The sequence below is a fragment of the Branchiostoma floridae genome, chromosome 12 (genome assembly GCF_000003815.2).
Source record: "Branchiostoma floridae strain S238N-H82 chromosome 12, Bfl_VNyyK, whole genome shotgun sequence".
Taxonomy (NCBI): domain Eukaryota; kingdom Metazoa; phylum Chordata; class Leptocardii; order Amphioxiformes; family Branchiostomatidae; genus Branchiostoma; species Branchiostoma floridae.
Genome location: NC_049990.1, coordinates 17,000,908 through 17,021,806, shown reverse-complemented (window position 1 = coordinate 17,021,806; position 20,899 = coordinate 17,000,908). Strand labels below are relative to the sequence as shown.

The window sequence follows — 20,899 nt, the reverse complement described above, 5'->3', positions numbered from 1 at the left end:
TGTATGAGAACTCACCTCAGTTAGGGGGGTGGCCACACGGACATTCAGTCCTCCAATATGAACCATGTTGGGCATGCTGGGACGAGGAAAATCCAGCACATTGTCGGTTCGATAAAGCCACACGTCCGTACGTGACGTCACGCTTTGAATAGTTTCCTTCTTTAACCTACGTAGCTACGGACCAGTTCGTCATATGTGCTACTCACAGTAGGGTATACTACCAATGGTAGAAGAGTGGATACGATAACGTTCTGCACTCGTTGTCCAAAGGTCATATCATCGCTAAAATCAAAACCTAGAGATGGTACGTACGACAGAGGGATTGGTACACTTGTACCTCTTTCGTCAAGGAAGAAATCTAAACGCAAAACGGCGATGTGAGGGACCCGGATGTCTAGATGGGCTGAGAGGATAGCGCCGCAAGGAGAAATGGGGTCATAAATTACCACACTGTACTGGGATGCCCTAAGTCGATGTACCAGCTTATGGTCACTCAGAAGTAGGGCACAGTGTTCCATTAACACTTCTGACGTAATGTAGAATAAATTTGCAAACTCAAAAATAGACAATTTCCCGGCCGTAGAGAAATCTTTTTCTTGTATTTCCTTGAGCCTTACGTGGGTTCCTTGGTCTTGGTATGCCTCAACTTGAAAGTCAGGCCACTCTGCACGGTGTTTTTCTACAGTGTCCTGTGGGATCACGACCGCGACCGTATGACCTTTATCCACCAAAGCACGACCAATTTTGGCCAGAGCCATCCAGTGGCTGTCGCCCACTGGTGGAGGTACCAGAAGAACCTTCTCTGCGCTGCTTCTGTGTCTGATCAGAAGACCCAGTAGAACCAACAGAAAGGTGGAGAATCGAAGCTTCTGTCCGATCTCCATGCTGTTACGCTTCTTTCCAGACTTTGTCGACTGCTCTTAGGAGTGACCAAAGGTTAAACACGTAATGATTCAGTCTATTAGTCTGATTGCATTGTATCTAGGTCAGTGACTGAGTTGCAAAAACAATTTTTCCACCATACAAGCAGAGGTACGATTGGCAGTCCGCACGATGTTGGTCCTTTTTTGGACCAATCATGGCCGGCGTGCCATAGGTATCTGATGTTTGCATGAGGCCATAGCGATAAGCGATAAGTTACCAGGATAAGTACACAAATAACTGAATGAGTTCTCACGCGTACGCGTCTTTAGCTAGATTGGTCAGCGGATAATTTCGTTGTTGACGCAGGAAATATTTAAAACCATTTGCGCGGGGTAACGAACATGGGCTGTTCCTTATTTCATATGAGTGATGTACTCGATTCTGATTGTGATGTCACAGAAAAAAAAGTCCGCTAGCAACTTAGAAACCATTTAGTGCAAACATAGTATAGAAGCGCCCCCTTGTGACTATATAACGTATATCAAAAAGGAACTAGAATTACATCATATGCCTTTAAGGCCACACGACATCCACCCGTCCATAAATTTTCGTCTGTTGAAAAAACAAAATCTTTGCTACCAAACTTTCACTCGCGCATCCATTGGCCTCCTCATGCCTTGCAAAACAAACTTATACAAAGAAGCATGCAGTTCGCGAACGTAGATTGCAAAAAGGAAAACGGATTGTGATGCTGTGCAATTAATGCCATTTGTCGATTCCAAAGTCAACAAAGATGAGACTAAAAACACACGTATAGTGTGCGGTGTGTTCAGCCTTTGTGGTTACATAGATTTCAACATTTTGTCACGGGTACAATTTTATTTCAACCCTGGCTAACTGTTATATGTCTTTGACTACTCAATATTCAACAACGAGATTTTCTTAGATCCCATACTTGTATGAGATATCTACAGATTTCTAAAGAAAAATTATTCAAATTTCTTACAAATTTGCATAATCTATACATTGTAATGCTCATGTTTACATTATTATTTAGCACATAATTAGTATATGTTGATTCTACTGTAAGTGCTTTTTATGGATGACATTCTCTGGATGACATGGACTTCCAAAATACTGAGACAGACGCTTAATTGTCAAAATTGACGCCAGCTTGACTAACGTGCCAAAGATCAAAATGCTATATCTCTGCATTGTTTGTTTAACGTGTATACAGAAAAGGGATTACCTCACAGTTAATGATTAAAAGTCATCTTATCGGGTAGCACTATTTGCGTGCACTTCACGATATATCTGAAGTTTCTACTGAGACTTCAGCTTGGCTTCACCTTTACAGCAAATCTTCCTACAGATGAACAAACAGCTGTACCACACGGTACCCAGGACAGCTGCACACACGGCTAGCAGGAACGCGGCCACGTCCAGCAGGTAGTACTGGTACCACGGCAGCTCCACGGCGCGTGCGCGGAGATGGGGCAGGCGGCCATGTTTGATGACGTGTTCTATCCACCAGACGGCCCGCTCCATGGGTGACAGGGGCTGGTCACGTCGCAGGCGGGACAGGCGGGCTGCCGTCTCACGGTAGCTGTCATTCAGAAAACAAAAGAGATTATGAAGAATATTAGGGTTTATCTCTGTTATGGTTTAACTTGGTGGAAGACTAGACTAACCCACTTCGTTAATGCAACGCCTTACTAAATGATAAAGCAACAGTTATTCTTCGATGCCAAATTCAATTTCTAAATTCTTATCGTCAAAGATAGGTGATGAAGAAAATGAAACTGGACGCACTGAGTGTGTGTGTGTGTGTTTGCGTGTGTGTTTGTGTATGTTTGTGTGTGAGTCTGTAAATACGTACGCGTGGTTTTTGTGTGTGTATTTCTGTCAGTGTGTGTGTGTGTGTGTGTGTGTGTGTGCTGTGTGTGTTTATGTTTGTGTGTTTATATGTATCTATAGTTCAGTGTATCAAGTCCTGTACATCGATGTGACATCAGGAGTACCTTGTGTTGGTGACGACATGAAGAATGGCCTGGTACAACTGGTCGGAGGTGACCGTGCTGAAGTCCAACTTCACCCCCAGTCCCCTGGCCACCACCCGGGCGGCGTTGGCGGGCTGATCCCCGAACAGCGGCAGACAGACCATGGGCACACCGTGGTGCAGGGCCTCATACAGGCCGTTCGACCCAGCGTGAGTGATGAAGGCTCGGGTCTTTGGGTGGGCTACAACAAATAAAGAAAGTATACAGCAAATCATCTTTTAATATACATATATAGACAGGTAGCTAGATACCCATGAAGATTGGGTGCTCTTTTTCTTAGATAACTTCTTAAAATTTTGTTGGACGTATAATGAGGATATTCATCTTACCCAGCAAGTCGTTCTGAGGTAGCCAGGCCAGTAGTCTGGTGTTGTTTCCCAGACCGGTCGGCTTCTCTCCCACGTACCGCCACACCACCTTCTGCCGGAGTCGGGCGAAGGCTGCCGCGAAGACTTCTTGCCTCTCTGTCGACATCGTCTTAACTATCGACCCGAAACTAACGACAATCGCTCCATCGTCTCCAGAGCTCTGGACAAACGCTTCCATGTCCTGTGGAGAGATGAATCATTCGAAGTAAGTTCTCTTCATCTCGATAGACATCCATCATTGTTGAATTAAAGCGTTGTAACATTATTACAGGCAGTTGTTCCTATTCGCCTAGCGAGTTCATTTTGTAGTATAAGAACTCACCTTGGTAAGGGGGGCTGCTTCACCGACATTCAGTCCTCCAACTTGAACCATGTTGGGCATGCTGGGACGAGGAAAATCCAGCACATCGTCGGTTCGATAGAGCCACAAGTCCGTACGTGACGTCACGCTCTGAATAGTTTCCTCCTTACCGACGTAGGTACGGACCAGTCCGTCAAATGCGCTACTCACAATAGACTGTGCCACCAATGGTAGAAGAGTAGATACGATAACGTTCTGAACTCGTTGTCCAAAGGTCATATCATCGGTAAAGTCGGTAACTATAGATGGTACGTACGACAGAGGGGTCGGTACACCTGTAGCTCTTTCGTCAAGGAAGTACGGATCTCCGCGCATAACGGCGATGTGAGGGACCCGGATGCCTAGATGGGCTGAGAGGATAGCGCCGCAAGGAAAAAATGGGTCAGAAATCACCACACTGTACTGGGATGCCCTAAGTCGATGTACCAGCTTACTGTCACCCAGAAGTAGGGCACAGTGTTTCACTATCTCTCCTGACTTAGCGTAGAATACATTTGCAGCCTCAAAGGAAGACAATTTCCCAGCCGAGGAGAAAGCCTGTTCTTCTATTGCCCTGAGCCTTGCTTGGGTTCCTTGGTCTTGGAATGCCTCAAACTGAAAGTCGGGCCACTCTGCCCTGTGTTTTTCTACAGTGCCCTGTGGGATCACGACCGCGACCGTATGATCCACCAAAGCACGACCAATTTTGGCCAGGGCCATCCAATGGCTGTCTCCCACTGGCGGAGGTACCAGAAGAACCTTCTCTGCGCTGCTTCTGATCAGAAGACTCAGTAGAACCAGCAGAAAGGTTGAAAATCGAAGCTTCTGCCCGATCTCCATGCTGTTACGCTTCTTTCCAGACTTTGTCGACTGCTCTTAGGAGTGACCAAAGGTTAAACACGTAATGATTCAGTCTATTAGTCTGATTGCATTGTATCTAGGTCAGTGACTGAGTTGCAAAAACAATTTTTCCACCATACAAGCAGAGGTACGATTGGCAGTGCGCACGATGTTGGTCCGTTTTTGGACCAATCATGGTCGACGTACCATAGGTGTCTGATGTTTGTATGAGGCCATAGCGATAGGTAAACAGGATAAGTACACAAATAACTGAATGAGTTCTCACGCGTACGCGTCTTTAGCTAGATTGTTCAGCGGATAATTTCGTTGTTGACGCAGGCAAATATTTAAAACCATTTGCGCGGGGTAACGAACATGGGCTGTTCCTTATTTCATATGAGTGATGTACTCGATTCTGATTGTGATGTCACAGAAAAAAAGTCCGCTTGCAACTTAGAAACCATTTAGTGCAAACATAGTATAGAAGCGCCCCCTTGTGACTATATAACGTATATCAGAAAGGAACTAGAATTACACCATATGCCTTTAAGGCCACACGACATCCACCCGTCCATAAATTTTCGTCTGCTGAAAAAACAAAATCTTTGCTACCAAACTTTCACTCGCGCATCCACTGGCCTCCTCATGCCTTGCAAAACAAACTTATACAAAGAAGCATGTAGTTCGCGAACGTAGATTGCAAAAAGGAAAACGGATTGTGATGCTGTGCAATTAATGCCATTTGTCGATTCCAAAGTCAACAAAGATGAGACTAAAAACACACGTATAGTGTGCGGTGTGTTCAGCCTTTGTGGTTACATAGATTTCAACATTTTGTCAGGGGTACAATTTTATTTCAACCCTGGCTAACTGTTATATGTCTTTGACTACTCAATATTCAACAACGAGATTTTCTTAGATCCCATACTTGTATGAGATATCTACAGATTTCTAAAGAAAAATTATTCAAATGTCTTACAAATTTGCATAATCTATACATTGTAATGCTCATGTTTACATTAGTATTTAGCACATAATTAGTATATGTTGATTCTACTGTAAGTGCTTTTTATGGATGACATTCTCTGGATGACATGGACTGCCAAAATACTGAGAAAGACGCTTAATTGTCAAAATTGACGCCAGCTTGACTAACGTGCCAAAGGTCAAAATGCTATATCTCTGCAATGTTTGTTTAACGTGTATACAGAAAAGGGATTACCTCACAGTTAATGATTAAAAGTCATCTTATCGGGTAGCACTATTTGCGTGCACTTCACGATATATCTGAAGTTTCTACTGAGACTTCAGCTTGGCTTCACCTTTACAGCAAATCTTCCTACAGATGAACGAACAGCTGTACCACACGGTACCCAGGACAGCTGCACACACGGCTAGCAGGAACGCGGCCACGTCCAGCAGGTAGTACTGGTACCACGGCAGCTCCACGGCGCGTGCGCGGAGATGAGGCAGTCCGCCATGTTTGATGACGTGTTCTATCCACCAGACGGCCCGATCCATGGGTGACTGGGGCTGGTCATGGTGCAGGCGGGACAGGCGGGCTGCCGTCTCTTGGTAGCTGTCATTCAGAAAACAAAAGAGATTGTGAAGAATATTAGGGTTTATCACTGTTATGGTTCAACTTGGTGGAAGTCAAGGTGACCCCACTTCGTTAATGCAACGCGTTACTAAATGATAAGCACCAATTATTCTTCGATGCCAACTTACCACACTTCATCAAAGATAGGTGATAAAGAAAACGAACCTGGACGCACTTTGTGTGTGTGTGTGTGTGTGTGTTTGCGGCGAATGTGTAAATGCGTAAGCATGGTGTTTGTGTGTGTGTATTTCTGTCAGTGTGTGTGTTTATGTTTGTGTGTGTGTTTATATGTATCTATAGTTCAGTGTATCACTTCCTGTACATCGTACATTCACGTGACATCAGGAGTACCTTGTGTTGGTGACGACATGAAGAATGGCCTGGTACAACTGGTCGGAGGTGACCGTGCTGAAGTCCAACTTCACCCCCAGGCCCCTGGCCACCACCCGGGCGGCGTTAGCGGGCTGATCCGAGAACAGCGGCAGACAGACCATGGGCACGCCGTGGTGCAGGGCCTCGTACATGTCGTTCGACCCAGCGTGAGTGACGAAGGCTCGGGTCTTTTGGTTAGCTACAACAAATAAAGAAAGTATATAGCAAACCATCTTTTAATATACATATATAGACAGGTAGCTAGGAAACCCTGAGTGAAATATAGAATTACAGACACGAAGCCCATGAAGATTTGGTGCTCTTTTTCTAAGATAAGGATATATATAGGATTTAGTTAATTCGAGGAAGTCATGTATTACTGATGTATTCTCAGATACTTCTAAATGTTTTGTTGGACGTATAATGAGAATATTGATCTTACCCAACAAGTCGTTTTGAGGTAGCCAGGCCAGTAGTTTGGTGTTGTTTCCCAGACTGGTCGGCTGCGCTCCCACGTACCGCCACACCACCTTCTGCCGGAGTCGGGCGAAGGCTGCCGCGAAGACTTCTTGCCTCTCTGTCGACATCGTCTTAACTATCGACCCGAAACTAACGACAATCGCTCCATCGTCTCCAGAGCTCTTTACAAACGCTTCCATGTCCTGTGGAGAGATGAATCATTCGAAGTAAGTTCTCTTCATCTCGATAGACATCCATCATTGTTGAATTAAAGCGTTTTAACATTATTACAGGCAGTTGTTCCTATTCGCCTAGCGAGTTCATTTTGTAGTATAAGAACTCACCTTGGTAAGGGGGGCTGCTTCACCGACATTCAGTCCTCCAACTTGAACCATGTTGGGCATGCTGGGACGAGGAAAATCCAGCACATCGTCGGTTTGATAGAGCCACAAGTCCGTACGTGACGTCACGCTCTGAATAGTTTCCTCCTTACCGACGTAGGTACGGACCAGTCCGTCAAATGCGCTACTCACAATAGACTGTGCCACCAATGGTAGAAGAGTAGATACGATAACGTTCTGAACTCGTTGTTCAAAGGTCATATCATCGGTAAAGTCGGTAACTATAGATGGAACGTACGAGAGAGGGATTGGTACACCTGTACCTCTTTCGTCAAGGAAGAAATCTAAACGCAAAACGGCGATGTGAGGGACTCGGATGTCTAGATGGGCTGAGAGGATAGCGCCGCAAGGAAAAATGGGGTCGGAAATCACCACACTGTACTGGGATGCTCTAAGTTGATGTTCCAGCTTACTGTCACCCAGAAGTAGAGAACAGTGTTTCATTAACTCTCCTGACATAGCGTAGAATAGATTTGCAAACTCAAAGATAGACAATTTCCCAGCCGTAGATAAACCTTTTTCTTGTATTTCCTTGAGCCTTACGTAGGTTCCTTGGTCTTGGAATGCCTCAAACTGAAAGTCGGGCCACTCTGCCCGGCGTTTAACCATTAAGTCCTGTGGGATCACGACCGCGACCGTATGACCTTTATCCACCAAAGCACGACCAATTTTGGCCATAGCCATCCAGTGGCTGTCGCCCACTGGCGGAGGTACCAGCAGAACCTTCTCTGCGCTGCTTGTGGGTGTGAGAAGACCCAGGAGAACCAGCAGAAAGGCGGAACATCGAAGCTTCTGTCCGGACCCCATGTTGCTACGCTTCATTCTTTCCAAGCGTTGTGGACTGCTCTTAGAACTGATTAAAGGTTTAAACCGTAATCATTCACTGACAGTCTACTAGTCTGATTGCACTGTATCTAGGTCAGTGACTAAGATGCACAATTTTCCCACCATACAAGCAGAGATACCATTGGTAGTCCGTATGAAGATTGTTACTTTTGGACCAATCATGGCCGACGTGCCAGAGGTATCTGATGTCTACATGACGCCATAGCGATGGGTTACCAGGATAAGTACACAAATAACTGAAGGAGTTCTCACGCCTTTTCAGCTTGCTTTGCCCGCGAATATTTTCGTTGTTGACGCAGGGAAATCTTAAAAACCATTTACTTGAATGTGTTAATTAGGAACATGGCTTGTTCTTTCCTTCAAATGAGTGATGTACTCAAATCTGAGCGAACGTAGTCCGCAAGCCGCTTAGAAACCATTTAGTGCAAGCATTTAAACATAAAGTATAGGAGCGCCCCCTTGTGACTATAAACGTATATCAGCAAGGGACTAGAATTACACAATCTGCCTGTAAGTCCACACGACATCCGTCCGTCCATCAATTTTCGCCTGTTGTAAAAATGTGACACAAGCATGAAACGTCGCCTAAAACACCTCCAACCCAAGCCACTACTTATTTTGTAGAAGTGAGACTAAATTAAAGGTGGAAAAACAAACGATATCTACATTCATCATTCCTTACCTGCGCCTGGTCTAGTGAATGTGGATACTGCAGTTCTGGGACAGACCCGCAAGGCGACGCCTAGCGCCGCTCTGGCGGTCTGCATCTTTCTACTCACGGTACTTCGATACACACACGTTTAGTTCAAACCTCTAGTCTTGATAAATACAATGAAATACTCTTTTGACAAAAAAGTATTCATATACTGTCTTTTCGAGTATTACTTTGTTCCTTCAGTCTATACCCTAAGGCTCTAGTGTTTCTCACGGAAACTCAAACTTTTCCCTGACAACTCCTAGCTTAAATGCAATGTATTGCTCAAGATGTCACGAGAATCAATGTTTTTGTTTTGTGGTCTAGCAGAGAAAGAGAAAGCAAGTTGCTTCTCTCGCTGACCGAATGTCACTCAGGTAAACAACAACAAATCAGTTGTTATCTGGAACAATCTATTGTGACGTTATTCTGGTCAGTTTACGGGCTTCCTGCGTTCTAAAACGCAAAGACACGGTGGGTACCATCGAAGCCGTGTATGAAAACTCATCCAGTCTTCTATTACTTCACAATAAAGTTGGAAAATTCTTCAAAACAACAGTCGGGGTTTGCCAGTGATGCTTGCTATAAGTAATAGTTCTGTTTACTAGTATTTATCTAAAAGAGGAAATGTTCACAGTGCTTTTCTGTTCGTGATTGTCGCGCTTTGTAAAATTACAGCGAATTTTTCTTGGCTTCTACCCGTTTATCTCTTGTTTTGACCTCGAAATTTAAACTAGCGCGATTACTCTATTTTCACCATACGACAGAATAAAAGCCAACACAAATTAAGATATTTACCCTTTTACAGTACTTTAAGAATATCGTGCAGAACACATAACAATACCATCACAACTCTATTTCTCCCGGTGGCGGGTGTGTCTGTAACCGTCGTTTTGCAGACGACATTGACCTGTTCAGTACAATCCTAGTGCGTTGCACCATGTTTTACCGGGTATGCTGAGATGGGTGCACATGGGAGGGGGCGAAACGAACAGCTTTAGTTAGAAAACTCTAGATAACAATGGCGGCCTGTCTCAGCGAACTCCGAACGGTGGGTGGATTGATGGAATACAAATAAAACTTTTTTTGTCGGCAGAAATACCGAACTCCAGAACCTCACACAAAACTCAACACACAAAAGCTTTCGTCATGGAAGTTAGTTTGAAAAGAGCAAGGTCAAGCTTTACACAACCCCCGGCCGGTAGTGGACAGTCCAGGTGATATGGCTGTGAAACGCAATGATCGCTATCATAACCGGGCAGTGAAGAAGCTGAAGATTTAGATATTTTGAAAATATACTAGAGTATACAGTCGAAGGGACAAGCATCGAACATTCAGTTCTACTGTCTTCTTTCACGTAGAGCGCGTTTTTCTCTATAAGATACCTCGTAAGGCCGGCCACCGTTTGATCCCGTTTAATACACAGGACAGTGTAAACAACTGCCTGCGGTACAACTAAACGACCTTTGACCTTCACAATGTTTACCTACAGGGGTTTTCCAGCACAACCATCTACGGATTTCATGTTTGCAAAATGACACCGGTTCTATATGGCTTTAAAACAATGGGATTTTTGTTCCGTATGTTGGACTTCGGTCCTTTCTTACAACACACCCAGATCGATTCCACGGTTTCATTTCGTCGCCTTTGAATTGATACCGAAATCCCCCTGTTACACCCTCGCGGTGCAACCAGGTACGGACACACCTGGGGACTTCCGGGTGAGTTCCGCATTTTCTCCCGGCAGTATTTTCGGGCTCAGTGATCAGTTTTTCCCCTCAATCCGGAGACTATAGGCGAATTTTATAATAATCGGGCCTCGATTTTTAATTGTTAACATTGCTGGGGCAACAAAGACCTCACGAGACTGAACAGGTGAGCATATGTACGAGTAACGTTGTACCAAAACGATGTTTCAGGTATGCAACAAGAACGCAATATTTGAACTGATGTTTCCAACCTAACAGATACTGTCGTCACTGTGAAAAATATCACAGTAGCTATTCTCGACAGTAGGTTACTGTTAAATGCAAATGCAAAGGTCGTAGAGCTTTTGTTTGAAGACTAATGAACATGTGTAAACATCGTATACTGTGTGTTGAGGGAGGGGGGTATTACAATTGAATCAAGGAGGTCCAAACTCTTGGTTGCAGGTACATTTTGACCTACTGTGTCCGTTATGGGGACAGACTGAGATGAAAATTGGCCACAGTTTTATATTCTTACCTAGCATTTTTATTTATTTTCATTTGTAATTACGCATGTAAGCCTGTATAGCCTAGCCACAAGTCTGAAACTACCTCGTCATCCCCGAACAGGGGAATTCCATGACAGGTCGGTATGTGATACATCACGGTACATCAAATGAAGCAAGGCGGTTCCAAACCCTTGGTCGCTGGATAAAATTTTATATTCTTACCTAGCAAGTTTTAGTTTTCTTTTGTTTTATCGCCATTCAGGTCGACCTGCATATTCTAGCTACAAGTCTAAACCTGCCCCGTCATCCCCGGACAGGGGAATTCCATGACAGGTCGGTATGTTTCCATCACGTGACGTTGAGTATGTGTGCCTATGTGTATGACTCAGGGTTGACAAACACACAATATAATACACGATTCATCACACGAAGATACTTTATCGCCATGTATTCGGGGTACTTAGCAAAGTACTTGTAGTACCTGACGCAAGTTTTTTCAATACGCTTTTTGGCGACGACCCAGGGGTGGAGCAGTTAGCCCCTAATCGATACCGTTTAAGCCTTTTCCGACCGATACATTTTACGACAAATCTAACCGTAAGGTGACCTATTTGGGCGCCACTTTGTTTTGCTCATAGACATATTTCTGGTGGTTCTTTTTGTCACTTCTATGTATATACTGTTTCACCTATCTATGAAATATATTTTGCCAAGTTTTGGTGTCAGTTATTAATGTTCACTATCATAATTGATGCAGAAAATGAGGATAAACCACCCTTTGCTCTAAAGATTTACCATAGTCCACATAATTTATGAGTGTTTTGTCTTATTAATTTCTAAACAATAATATTGGTGCTACAATAATACCGATAGTATAATCATGCTATTTAATTAGAAAAGATCGAATATTTATTTAACTAACGAATTTATTACTTAATTATGCACCGTTATCACCGGGTGGATGAACTGATCGAACTGATGCACCACAGTCTGCATCAGTTCTAAACACATACATACAGTAACCCTTGTCTTTTTCTCTGCAAATATATCTTTAGTGTGTACATTCTGTTGATATATTGTTTCTTAATTAATTAGAAACATTTTCACATGCATTAGCAAAGGTTATTAGTACTAATTTCCAAAATTTATGCAGAATGCATAAAAAACTATGTTTAACACTAAAATTCTATACGTATTTCCAAATAGTCGATGTTGAATTTTCTTGATATTACGTAGTTAATTATGCATAATTTGCGAGGCTCATTTTGGACCCCAAAATTCCAGACACAAACTTTGGTAGTATAGCTTAAATTATACAATAATGGGCAAAACTGTGAAAAACTGTTAGCTGTTGTAAGACATCTATTAAAACATATTCAAACAAGCGTTCGTAGACCTCAACCTTCGTGAAATGGGTGATGGTGTGGTGGTTTGAGGGGAATAATTTGGGTTGATAGACTGTCATGGTACTTGGAATGCAGATAGCTTTGGTCATGGGCTGTGAGCGAGATAGCTTAGGAGATGCCTAATATAATCAATTTTTGACATGCAAATCAGGGGTCCATTTGCATAAATAATGAGGGTAGTTTATAAGCCTACTGCATTTCATAATAGCAGATACTCAAAGATAAGACACATGCAACTGACAAAGAGAGAAATATTAGCCTAACTGGGTAGTGTTCTAGTATGTCCGATTGGAAAAAATTCCCAGAATTTACAGTCTTCCGCGCCTGCGCAGTTGCATCATCCCTTTAATAATAAAGATCGTCATGATTTTTTATATTTACATAACTTGGGAGATGCCTTCTATAAATCAAGGACTATTAATGGAAACCAGGGCTAGTTTGAGCAATTGATCAATCCGCCGCATTTCATAACAGGACAGTCATACGTATTACATATCATATGTAACTGAAAAAATGAAATATTGATGATATCGATTATGCAAATTGCTACCTAGCCCCGCAATGTAGAACATTATGTACTTCCAATGTGTATAATGTACTGTCGTGATAAAACATGTCAATATTGCCGACTTTATGCTCTTATGGACGTTTCCACAAAGTAATATATAATGTACAATTCCTATAACAATCTCATCAATGACTACAAGTTACGTTATAAAACAAACCCTGCTCCACTTTGTCCAAAAAGTATGTAATTTTGTTTAACGATGTAATGTACCGGTAGTAACTGTTATATACACCCCTTTTAGAATAATACACGCACCTGTATACGATATCATCATTAACCTTAGTCTTGGTTGACAGATTATCAAATCTAATGGGGGACATATACGTCCCACCATGTATGATGTACTGTCCATATAAACCATTTCCTTGTAATTTTACAGTAACTTCTGGTTTATAACTAAGCCGTGTAGACCTCTATTGCCGATACTTTGACCTTTGGGATCACTTCTTGTCAATCTACTTACAGTGTGTTACAACATCAACACCATGGGCTTTGTATACAGAATTTATAATGGAGAAACATTTCTACTGTTGCGCAATCAACTATTCAATGGTACATAGGAGGTACATAGAAATATGTATCAAATGAAAGCTAAGGTTTTGGGAAATATCATCAATGTCAAAAGGGATAAAGTTTTCTTGGAGCTTACGACCTCTTGTCAAAGATTAAGTCCCCTTATTTCCACTAGCACATTTTACCTTACTGCTTACACAAGGAAGATGTTGATATGGCAGATATGAATACACACCTGGGGTTCAGAAAGACCCCATGCGGTCAGATTAGGGTTAAAGGCATACTGTACATAAATGTGTACTCCAGAGGAGAGTGTTGTTTTCTAAAAGACCACATTTTTGTTTACAGAAAATCGACAGATGAACACATCAGCGAATCATTGACAATCCAGTAACTGATTTTGCCCCTTCATGCAGACCTATGGACTGTGATGCATGATGGGACAATAATGCCTGAAATTTTGGGGTATAGGATAACTGCTGAAGTTACTAGTCAATGTTAGGGTCAAGTGAATAGAAGAATGAACTTGATAAGGTTAAAACTTGACGAACAACTATTCACACACACGCTATAAATATTTTTTTTCAAGGTAGAACCAAGATTTCCTAAGAGCGCCCCATTTTTATCTTCAGGGGTCAAAGGTTCATACCAATTCATGTCTTAACTTCCAACATGAACCATATACTTACAGTAACAAAAATGGGATTTTTGTCACAGAACAAACGCTGAAAGCTGTTCCCACAAACATCGATGACAAAGAAGAAGACCCTGACAGGTTTGTGGCATTTGTTTTTAATTCCTGTACTTCTTTTATACTGCAGGAAGAAAGAAAAAGAAAAAAACGTTCAAGCATTGATATGCACAGTAAACAATTAACATAACGTAAATATAGCATGTGATATTAATAATGACAACAAGTTTGCATTTTTCCTGTATCCCTGTATCGCTTTACGGTGATAGTTTCCTGATAAACAACAGTTTATTTCCGATAAACATAAAAAAAGCTGGAATAATTGAGCTTTTGAAATATATGCCATTCTTACACCAGTACACGCAAAGAAAACCTACAGCAGCAGTGCCCTGAAGACGTGGACATGGCAGAACGGCTGCAGGAGGGCTCCAGGTCCCTACAGACAGGAGACCTGGACACGGTAGAACAGCTGCAGGAAGGCTGCAGGGCCCTGTAGGTAGGAGACCTGGACACAGCAGAACAGCTGCAGGAGGGCTGCGGGGCCCTGCAGGTAGGAGACCTGGACACAGCAGAACAGCTGCAGGAGGGCTGCGGGGCCCTGCAGGTAGGAGACCTGGACACGGAAGAAAAGCTGCAGGAGGGATGCAGCTCCCTACAGTCAGAGGAACTGCACACGGAAGGTCAACTGCAGGAGGGCTGCGGGGCCCTGGAGACAGGAGACCTGGACACGAAAGAACATCTACAAGAGGGATGCAGAGCTCTGCAGACAGGAGACCTAGACACGGCAGAACAGAACTTTGCAGCGGCGCTCAAGTCTGTTCATGGAAAAGGTGATTAGAATTAGCTTTGCATGGAATCGTCCTTATTACTATATATTCTATCAATAGTGCTACAATGTTGTATACACAAGAAAGGAATTTCTGGGCGATGACAGAGTAGAAGTCTTATTCATAATATGTTGTCTGTATATTTTATACAGAGGCAAGCAAAGAGGTGGGGCCACTACTAAAGTTAAGTGATGTCTACCTGAAGAGAGGAGTGCTATCAAAAGACGGCGATGATTTCACCAAGGCAGCAGCGCTCTGTAATGCAGCACTGGTAAGATCCAAAACAAAAGAGCAGGACATCATAAAACAAACAATCCAGTTCATTACCCAATCATTCGTTAAGCACGTCCTGGGTATCACACAGACGGTAGGCATCGATGACGTAGAAAAACACAAAACGATGTTGAAGGATGATAGACATCAAATAGCAAAAGAAATTGAAGAGATTGAACAACAAGCCGATCCTTACTGCCTTGATGATGACGACCCAAATATCATAGAAGTAGAGATGAAGAGAGTGGAAGCAATCAAGGTATTGTTTCAGACAATACTGCATCAGCGAACATCATTTATTGTTAACATTATAGATGAATGCATGGAGGTAATGGGCCACCCTCCCTGCAAGTACTCCATGATAGGATTGGGTTCGCAAGCCACAGGTCTAGTAACACCGTACTCTGACCTGGAATTTGCCATTCTAATAGAGAAGGAAACAGACAATAATGTCACCTACTTCCGCAATCTCACTCACTTCCTGCATCTCAAAGTAATCAATCTGGGAGAAACTATTCTTCCTGCAATGGGGATTAGGTCTCTTAATGATTTCCACTCAGACGACCCACTGGGAAATTGGTACTATGACTCTGTAACACCGCGCGGGTTTTCGTTCGATGGAGCCATGCCACATGCATGCAAGACTCCGTTAGGAAGGGGTAAAACGTGTGAACTTATCCGCACACCCAGCAACATGGTAAAACTCCTGGAAGACAATGTCACGTTCTATCTAAAGAAAGGCTACCATCTTGTAAGTGTCTTGGGGAATGTTTCTTTAATAGCAGGAGAGCAAGAGTTGATCGATGAATATGCGTCTTTATGGACTAAGCTACAGCGTGAAGACAGTAGAAAAATCCCATTGTTAATCGCAAATGTAATAATGTCAGAGAATTCCCCAACTTTTGACAGACATGTTCCGAGTGCCAGCCTGCTCAATGTTAAGAAAGAAATCTATCGATTTTCAAGCATTACTATAATATGTTGGGCACTGCTTCACAAAATACAACCGACGACAATCTGGGACACCATTGAAGAGATGCACAAGAATGGTGTCATTAACAACGAGAATGCGCATCACTTAATGGTGATGGTCAGTATCTCAGCAGAACTGAGACTGCGGACATACATGAACAATCACGGCCAAGTGGAAAATATGTCAGCATTGTCGTCCATGCCGACAGAAACAGACATAGGAGAAAAATTAAGGAAAGTGTTTTACATCTCGAATGCCAAGCAGCTAATAAGATACTATTACACAGCAACACCTTTGAAGCGCTTTGTCTCAAAGATGATCGAGTCGCCAGGAGATGCTTTAAAACTATTTGACAATTCATTGCAACTTAAATCACAGGTATACGATAGTCTGTGTGATTATTCTAACTCAAAGGCATGCTTGGAAGAGCTTCTGCAGAACTATCGAACCCGATTTGGCAAAGCTTTCATACATGCTGACATTGCCCGAACACTTAGCGACTTAGCTATAGCATGTCGTAACATTGGCGATCACAACAATGCCGAAAGTTATCAGGAAGAGTCACTACAAATGGAGCGGACTATATATGGTGAGAATGCTGCACATCCCAATATCGCCTCGTCACTAGGCAACTTGGGTGTCGCCTCGAGCCACCTTGGTGATCACAAAAAGGCCGTCAGCTATCACCGACAGTCACTGCAGATGAAACGGACTATCTATGGTGAGAACACTGCGAATCCTGATATCGCTATGTCACTAGGCAACTTGGGTCTCGCCTGGATGGACCTTGGTGATTACAAAAAGGCCGTCAGCTATCACGAACAGTCACTACAGATAATGCGGACTATCTATGGTGAGAATACTGCACATCCTCATATCGCCTCGTCACTAGGCAATTTGGGTCTCGCCTCGAGACACCTTGGTGATCCCAAAAAGGTCGCGATCTATCACCAACAGTCACTACAGATGAAGCGGACTATCTATGGTGAGATCACTGCGCATCCTGATATCGCCATGTCACTAGGCAACTTGGGTGTTGCCTGGACTGACCTTGGTGATTACAAAAAGGCCGTCAGCTATCACGAACAGTCACTACAGATAATGCGGACTATCTATGGTGAGAATACTGCACATCCTCATATCGCCTCGTCACTAAACAACTTGGGTCTCGCCTGGACTGACCTTGGTGATCACAAAAAGGCCGCCATCTACTACGAACAGTCACTACAGATGAAGCGGACTATCTATGGGGAGAACACTGCACATCCTAATATCGCCTCGTCACTTGGCAGCTTGGGTAACGCCTGGATGAACCTTGGTGATCACAAAAAGGCCGCGATCTATCACCAACAGTCACTACAGATGAAGCGGACTATCTATGGTGAGAACACTGCACATCCTCATATCGCCTCGTCACTAGGCAATTTGGGTCTCGCCTCGAGCCACCTTGGTGATTACAAAAAGGCCGTCAGCTATCACGAACAGTCACTACAGATGGAGCGGACTATCTATGGTGAGAATACTGCACATCCTCATATCGCCTCGTCACTAAACAACTTGGGTAACGCCTGGATGGACCTTGGTGATCACAAAAAGGCCGCGATCTATCACCAACAGTCACTACAGATGAAGCGGACTATCTATGGTGAGAACACTGCGCATCCTGATATCGCCATGTCACTAGGCAACTTGGGTCTCGCCTGGATGGACCTTGGTGATTACAAAAAGGCCATCAGCTATCACGAACAGTCACTACAGATAATGCGGACTATCTATGGTGAGAATACTGCACATCCTCATATCGCCTCGTCACTAAACAACTTGGGTCTCGCCTGGACTGACCTTGGTGATCACAAAAAGGCCGCCATCTACTACGAACAGTCACTACAGATGAAGCGGACTATCTACGGTAAGAACACCGTACATCCCGATATCGCCTCGTCACTAGGCAACTTGGGTGTCGCCTTGAGCCACCTTGGTGATCACAAAAAGGCCGTCAGCTATCACCGACAGTCACTGCAGATGAAACGGACTATCTATGGTGAGAACACTGCACATTCTGATATCGCCTCGTCACTAAACAACTTGGGTCTCGCCTGGTGGTACCTTGGTGATCTCAGAAAGGCTGTTGTGTATCTTGAACAGTCACTACAGATGTGGCGAAGTATCTTCGACGAGAACGCCTTACACCCGGACATTATCCAGTCACTGCAGAACTTGGAAATCACTTGGAGAAAAATTGGTGATGACAGGAAAGCCGACATCTATTTTGCTGAACTGACAAAGATAAAGAAGCTCACTTGAATATATGATAGCTTTATTATTGAAAACAGACGTTACAAGCGTTTACATGTATGAATAGAGATACAAAATTGGATCTAAAGTATTTATGTCTTGTTAGGGGCTTTTCAAATTGCTCGCAAATCATTTTTACTGAGAGTGGTCAACGTGTCATGTCATCTCCGCTGCTGAACACCGAAGGAAACTGTCTTGCTACTATGAACTTTTGACATGAAATACAAAACGCCAGACAGTATGTCGTTGCCCTTCTGTCAATATCCCACGTCTTTTTTTGTAGTTATTTGTTAATTTACTAAAAATTACTTTATGCATTATTAATATTATTATCATTATTTTTTTTATTTATTTATTGTATTTTCAATTTATTTATTTATTGTATTTTCAATTATTTACACACAGAACAAAGAAGAGCCTCTCTTTGAATATAAAGCTAAATTAATATTATTGATTATCTTATCAGAAGTTACCAGTGTGTGAACGAAAAATACTAAACGTCAAACATGATGGAAGACGAAACATATTTATCTCAAACGATCCCTTTCCTACTATGAAAGAAAGGAGTTTTCTAAAGATGCCACTAAATTTCATACCTGATGTCTACGCGTTTACAGACAAAAAGACATTTTTATACCACTCTCCTTCTAACATCACGATATCCACACATATCAGAAAATGTGGCATCAGTCGTCATCAACTGTCTCGGAAAAAGAATGTATAGTTAGCTTTTAGCAATATCAATTTGTTCCTTTCATGTTACCTGCAATTTGCCCTCCGGCAAGAATTTCCAAGGGCGTCACTACAGCTATTTGGACGTTCGTGTTGTTGAAGCTGTCGTAACTTTAATGAATGTGACATGGAGAGGCTTGTATATTCCAGGGCGGGGAAAAAATATCCTTTAATTACAATTAAGCAACAGAACTATCTCATGTATATAGTATACGTATGTCTCAACTTTGTGGAGTGTTATAAGAGCTTGAGCTTATTATGAAAATCAATAACCCCTTTGTATTATAAACAAGCGATGTTCTGATTTCATATTATATTAAATGGTGAAAAGATATATAGCCATAACTTTTGTGTTTCCTTACGTTGTTGCGTAGTAAACTAGACTTAAAAAAACATTTGTGTGGTGAATTTGCTTAGTTGACATATCGGAGATTTAAGGAAGTCTTAGACCCAGTTCTCGTTCCCAGACTGGATGCCGTTCCTGCGCCCGTTTCCAGAGTAGTATGACTCCATGTCGTCATCACCACCTGTCGTGCTGATCACGTGATTCTCCACCAACCCGCACTCTTCTCTCCACACACCTTCAAGAACCGCGCAGTAGACCTTCACTGCAGTGGCGTCATCAACGTGCTCGTTATCTTACTGTCCGATCCAGGAGAAGTGAACCCTCTGATTGGTCGTGACGTCATCTAGGTGGCAGAACTGTCTGTCTTCCCGACAATCAGCGTAGAGCGTAGAGCACAGCTTCCTCTTCAGCCGGGGACTCACGGGTACGTGCTGGGACAGATGGCCGCTCTTGTAGTCACTGGAAAATTACAACAGCAATTGTTATTGACACGGCAAAAGTACAGCGACTTCTACAAGGCCTGCCATAACTAAACATAGTATTACAAAGAAACAAACAAGTGGATATTAATAAGTTAACCCAGTAGACGTACAAACAGATAAATAAACGTGATTACATTAACATGTTGAGTTTGATATTCTATTTATACTATTGTTTCTAAGATTTAAACAATGTTTGATATATTGCCAATCTGCAACGTTACATTGTAATTCTAAGGGTTAACGTTACCTCCCGGAATGTAATTCAATTTACCAAAACGATTGAATCTATTTCTCAACAATTGGGAAAAAATAAGGTAAATTACATTATACGTTCGTTAACTGATTATTTTTCTGAAGTAAGAAAATCTGAAAGTATAACGAACCGACAAGTTTTAAACATCACAAAAACAAAGACAGAAAGAATGATAATACACGGAGGTCAAATAGTGAAACTATTCTCGCTCCCGACTACTTTCTTGTTGGCCCTGTAGTTCTTGCCGAGTGGAAAGGCGGCGCTCCTGCACAGCACCCCGGCCGGGGTGTGCGGCGCCAGCGGTACCAGGTTCAGGCCCGTGTACTGACTGTTGCCTGACGGGACGTACCGAACTCCTTGGGCAGGTGGTACTTCGGACGGTGTGTGGGAGACCTCGGCCCCTTTGTTCTGATGAATACGACAAACAAAGGTGTTAGATATTGAAAGAAAGATGCGCAATGAAGCCCATCCTAGATCTATGGATGATAACCATAACTCT

At 42.9% G+C, this 20,899-nt stretch overlaps 3 protein-coding genes across 3 annotated transcripts; 1 reads left to right on the top strand and 2 right to left on the bottom strand.

Annotated features, from left to right (window-relative positions):
• Nucleotides 1-2,096: 2,096 nt before the first annotated feature.
• On the bottom strand, nt 2,097-4,472 carry LOC118427077 (UDP-glucuronosyltransferase 1-2-like). Its single transcript, XM_035836714.1, has 4 exons — nt 3,615-4,472; nt 3,254-3,473; nt 2,886-3,105; nt 2,097-2,470 (listed from the first exon to the last, which is right to left on the bottom strand). The coding sequence occupies exons 1-4, from the start codon at nt 4,470-4,472 to the stop codon at nt 2,188-2,190; spliced, it is 1,581 nt and encodes a 526-aa protein (XP_035692607.1). The 3' UTR covers nt 2,097-2,187.
• A 1,047-nt stretch (nt 4,473-5,519) lies between these two features.
• LOC118427076 (UDP-glucuronosyltransferase 2A3-like) lies at nt 5,520-8,111 on the bottom strand. The gene is made up of 4 exons (XM_035836713.1): nt 7,248-8,111; nt 6,887-7,106; nt 6,424-6,643; nt 5,520-6,051 (listed from the first exon to the last, which is right to left on the bottom strand). The coding sequence occupies exons 1-4, from the start codon at nt 8,109-8,111 to the stop codon at nt 5,769-5,771; spliced, it is 1,587 nt and encodes a 528-aa protein (XP_035692606.1). The 3' UTR covers nt 5,520-5,768.
• Nucleotides 8,112-10,548: 2,437 nt separating this feature from the next.
• Nucleotides 10,549-19,701, top strand: LOC118427075. Its single transcript, XM_035836712.1, has 6 exons — nt 10,549-10,719; nt 11,304-11,374; nt 14,246-14,303; nt 14,577-15,049; nt 15,199-17,478; nt 19,694-19,701. Exons 5-6 carry the CDS (start codon nt 15,447-15,449, stop codon nt 19,699-19,701), a joined length of 2,040 nt encoding a protein of 679 aa, XP_035692605.1. The 5' UTR covers nt 10,549-10,719; nt 11,304-11,374; nt 14,246-14,303; nt 14,577-15,049; nt 15,199-15,446.
• The last annotated feature ends 1,198 nt before the right edge of the window (nt 19,702-20,899 follow it).

Bases quoted from the DNA above. Each gene is read 5' to 3' on its own strand.
- LOC118427077 (XM_035836714.1), bottom strand. From the start codon at position 4,472: ATGGAGATCGGGCAGAAGCTTCGATTTTCAACCTTTCTGCTGGTTCTA. The intron at 3,474-3,614 runs GTGAGTTCTTAT...ATCTCTCCACAG, and splicing joins AAGCAGCCCCCCTTACCAAG to GACATGGAAGCGTTTGTCCA. The intron at 3,106-3,253 runs GTAAGATGAATA...TATTTGTTGTAG, and splicing joins ACCTCAGAACGACTTGCTGG to CCCACCCAAAGACCCGAGCC.
- LOC118427076 (XM_035836713.1), bottom strand. From the start codon at position 8,111: ATGGGGTCCGGACAGAAGCTTCGATGTTCCGCCTTTCTGCTGGTTCTC. The intron at 6,644-6,886 runs GTAAGATCAATA...TATTTGTTGTAG, and splicing joins ACCTCAAAACGACTTGTTGG to CTAACCAAAAGACCCGAGCC. The intron at 6,052-6,423 runs GTACTCCTGATG...TCTGAATGACAG, and splicing joins CATGTCGTCACCAACACAAG to CTACCAAGAGACGGCAGCCC.
- LOC118427075 (XM_035836712.1), top strand. From the start codon at position 15,447: ATGTTGAAGGATGATAGACATCAAATAGCAAAAGAAATTGAAGAGATT.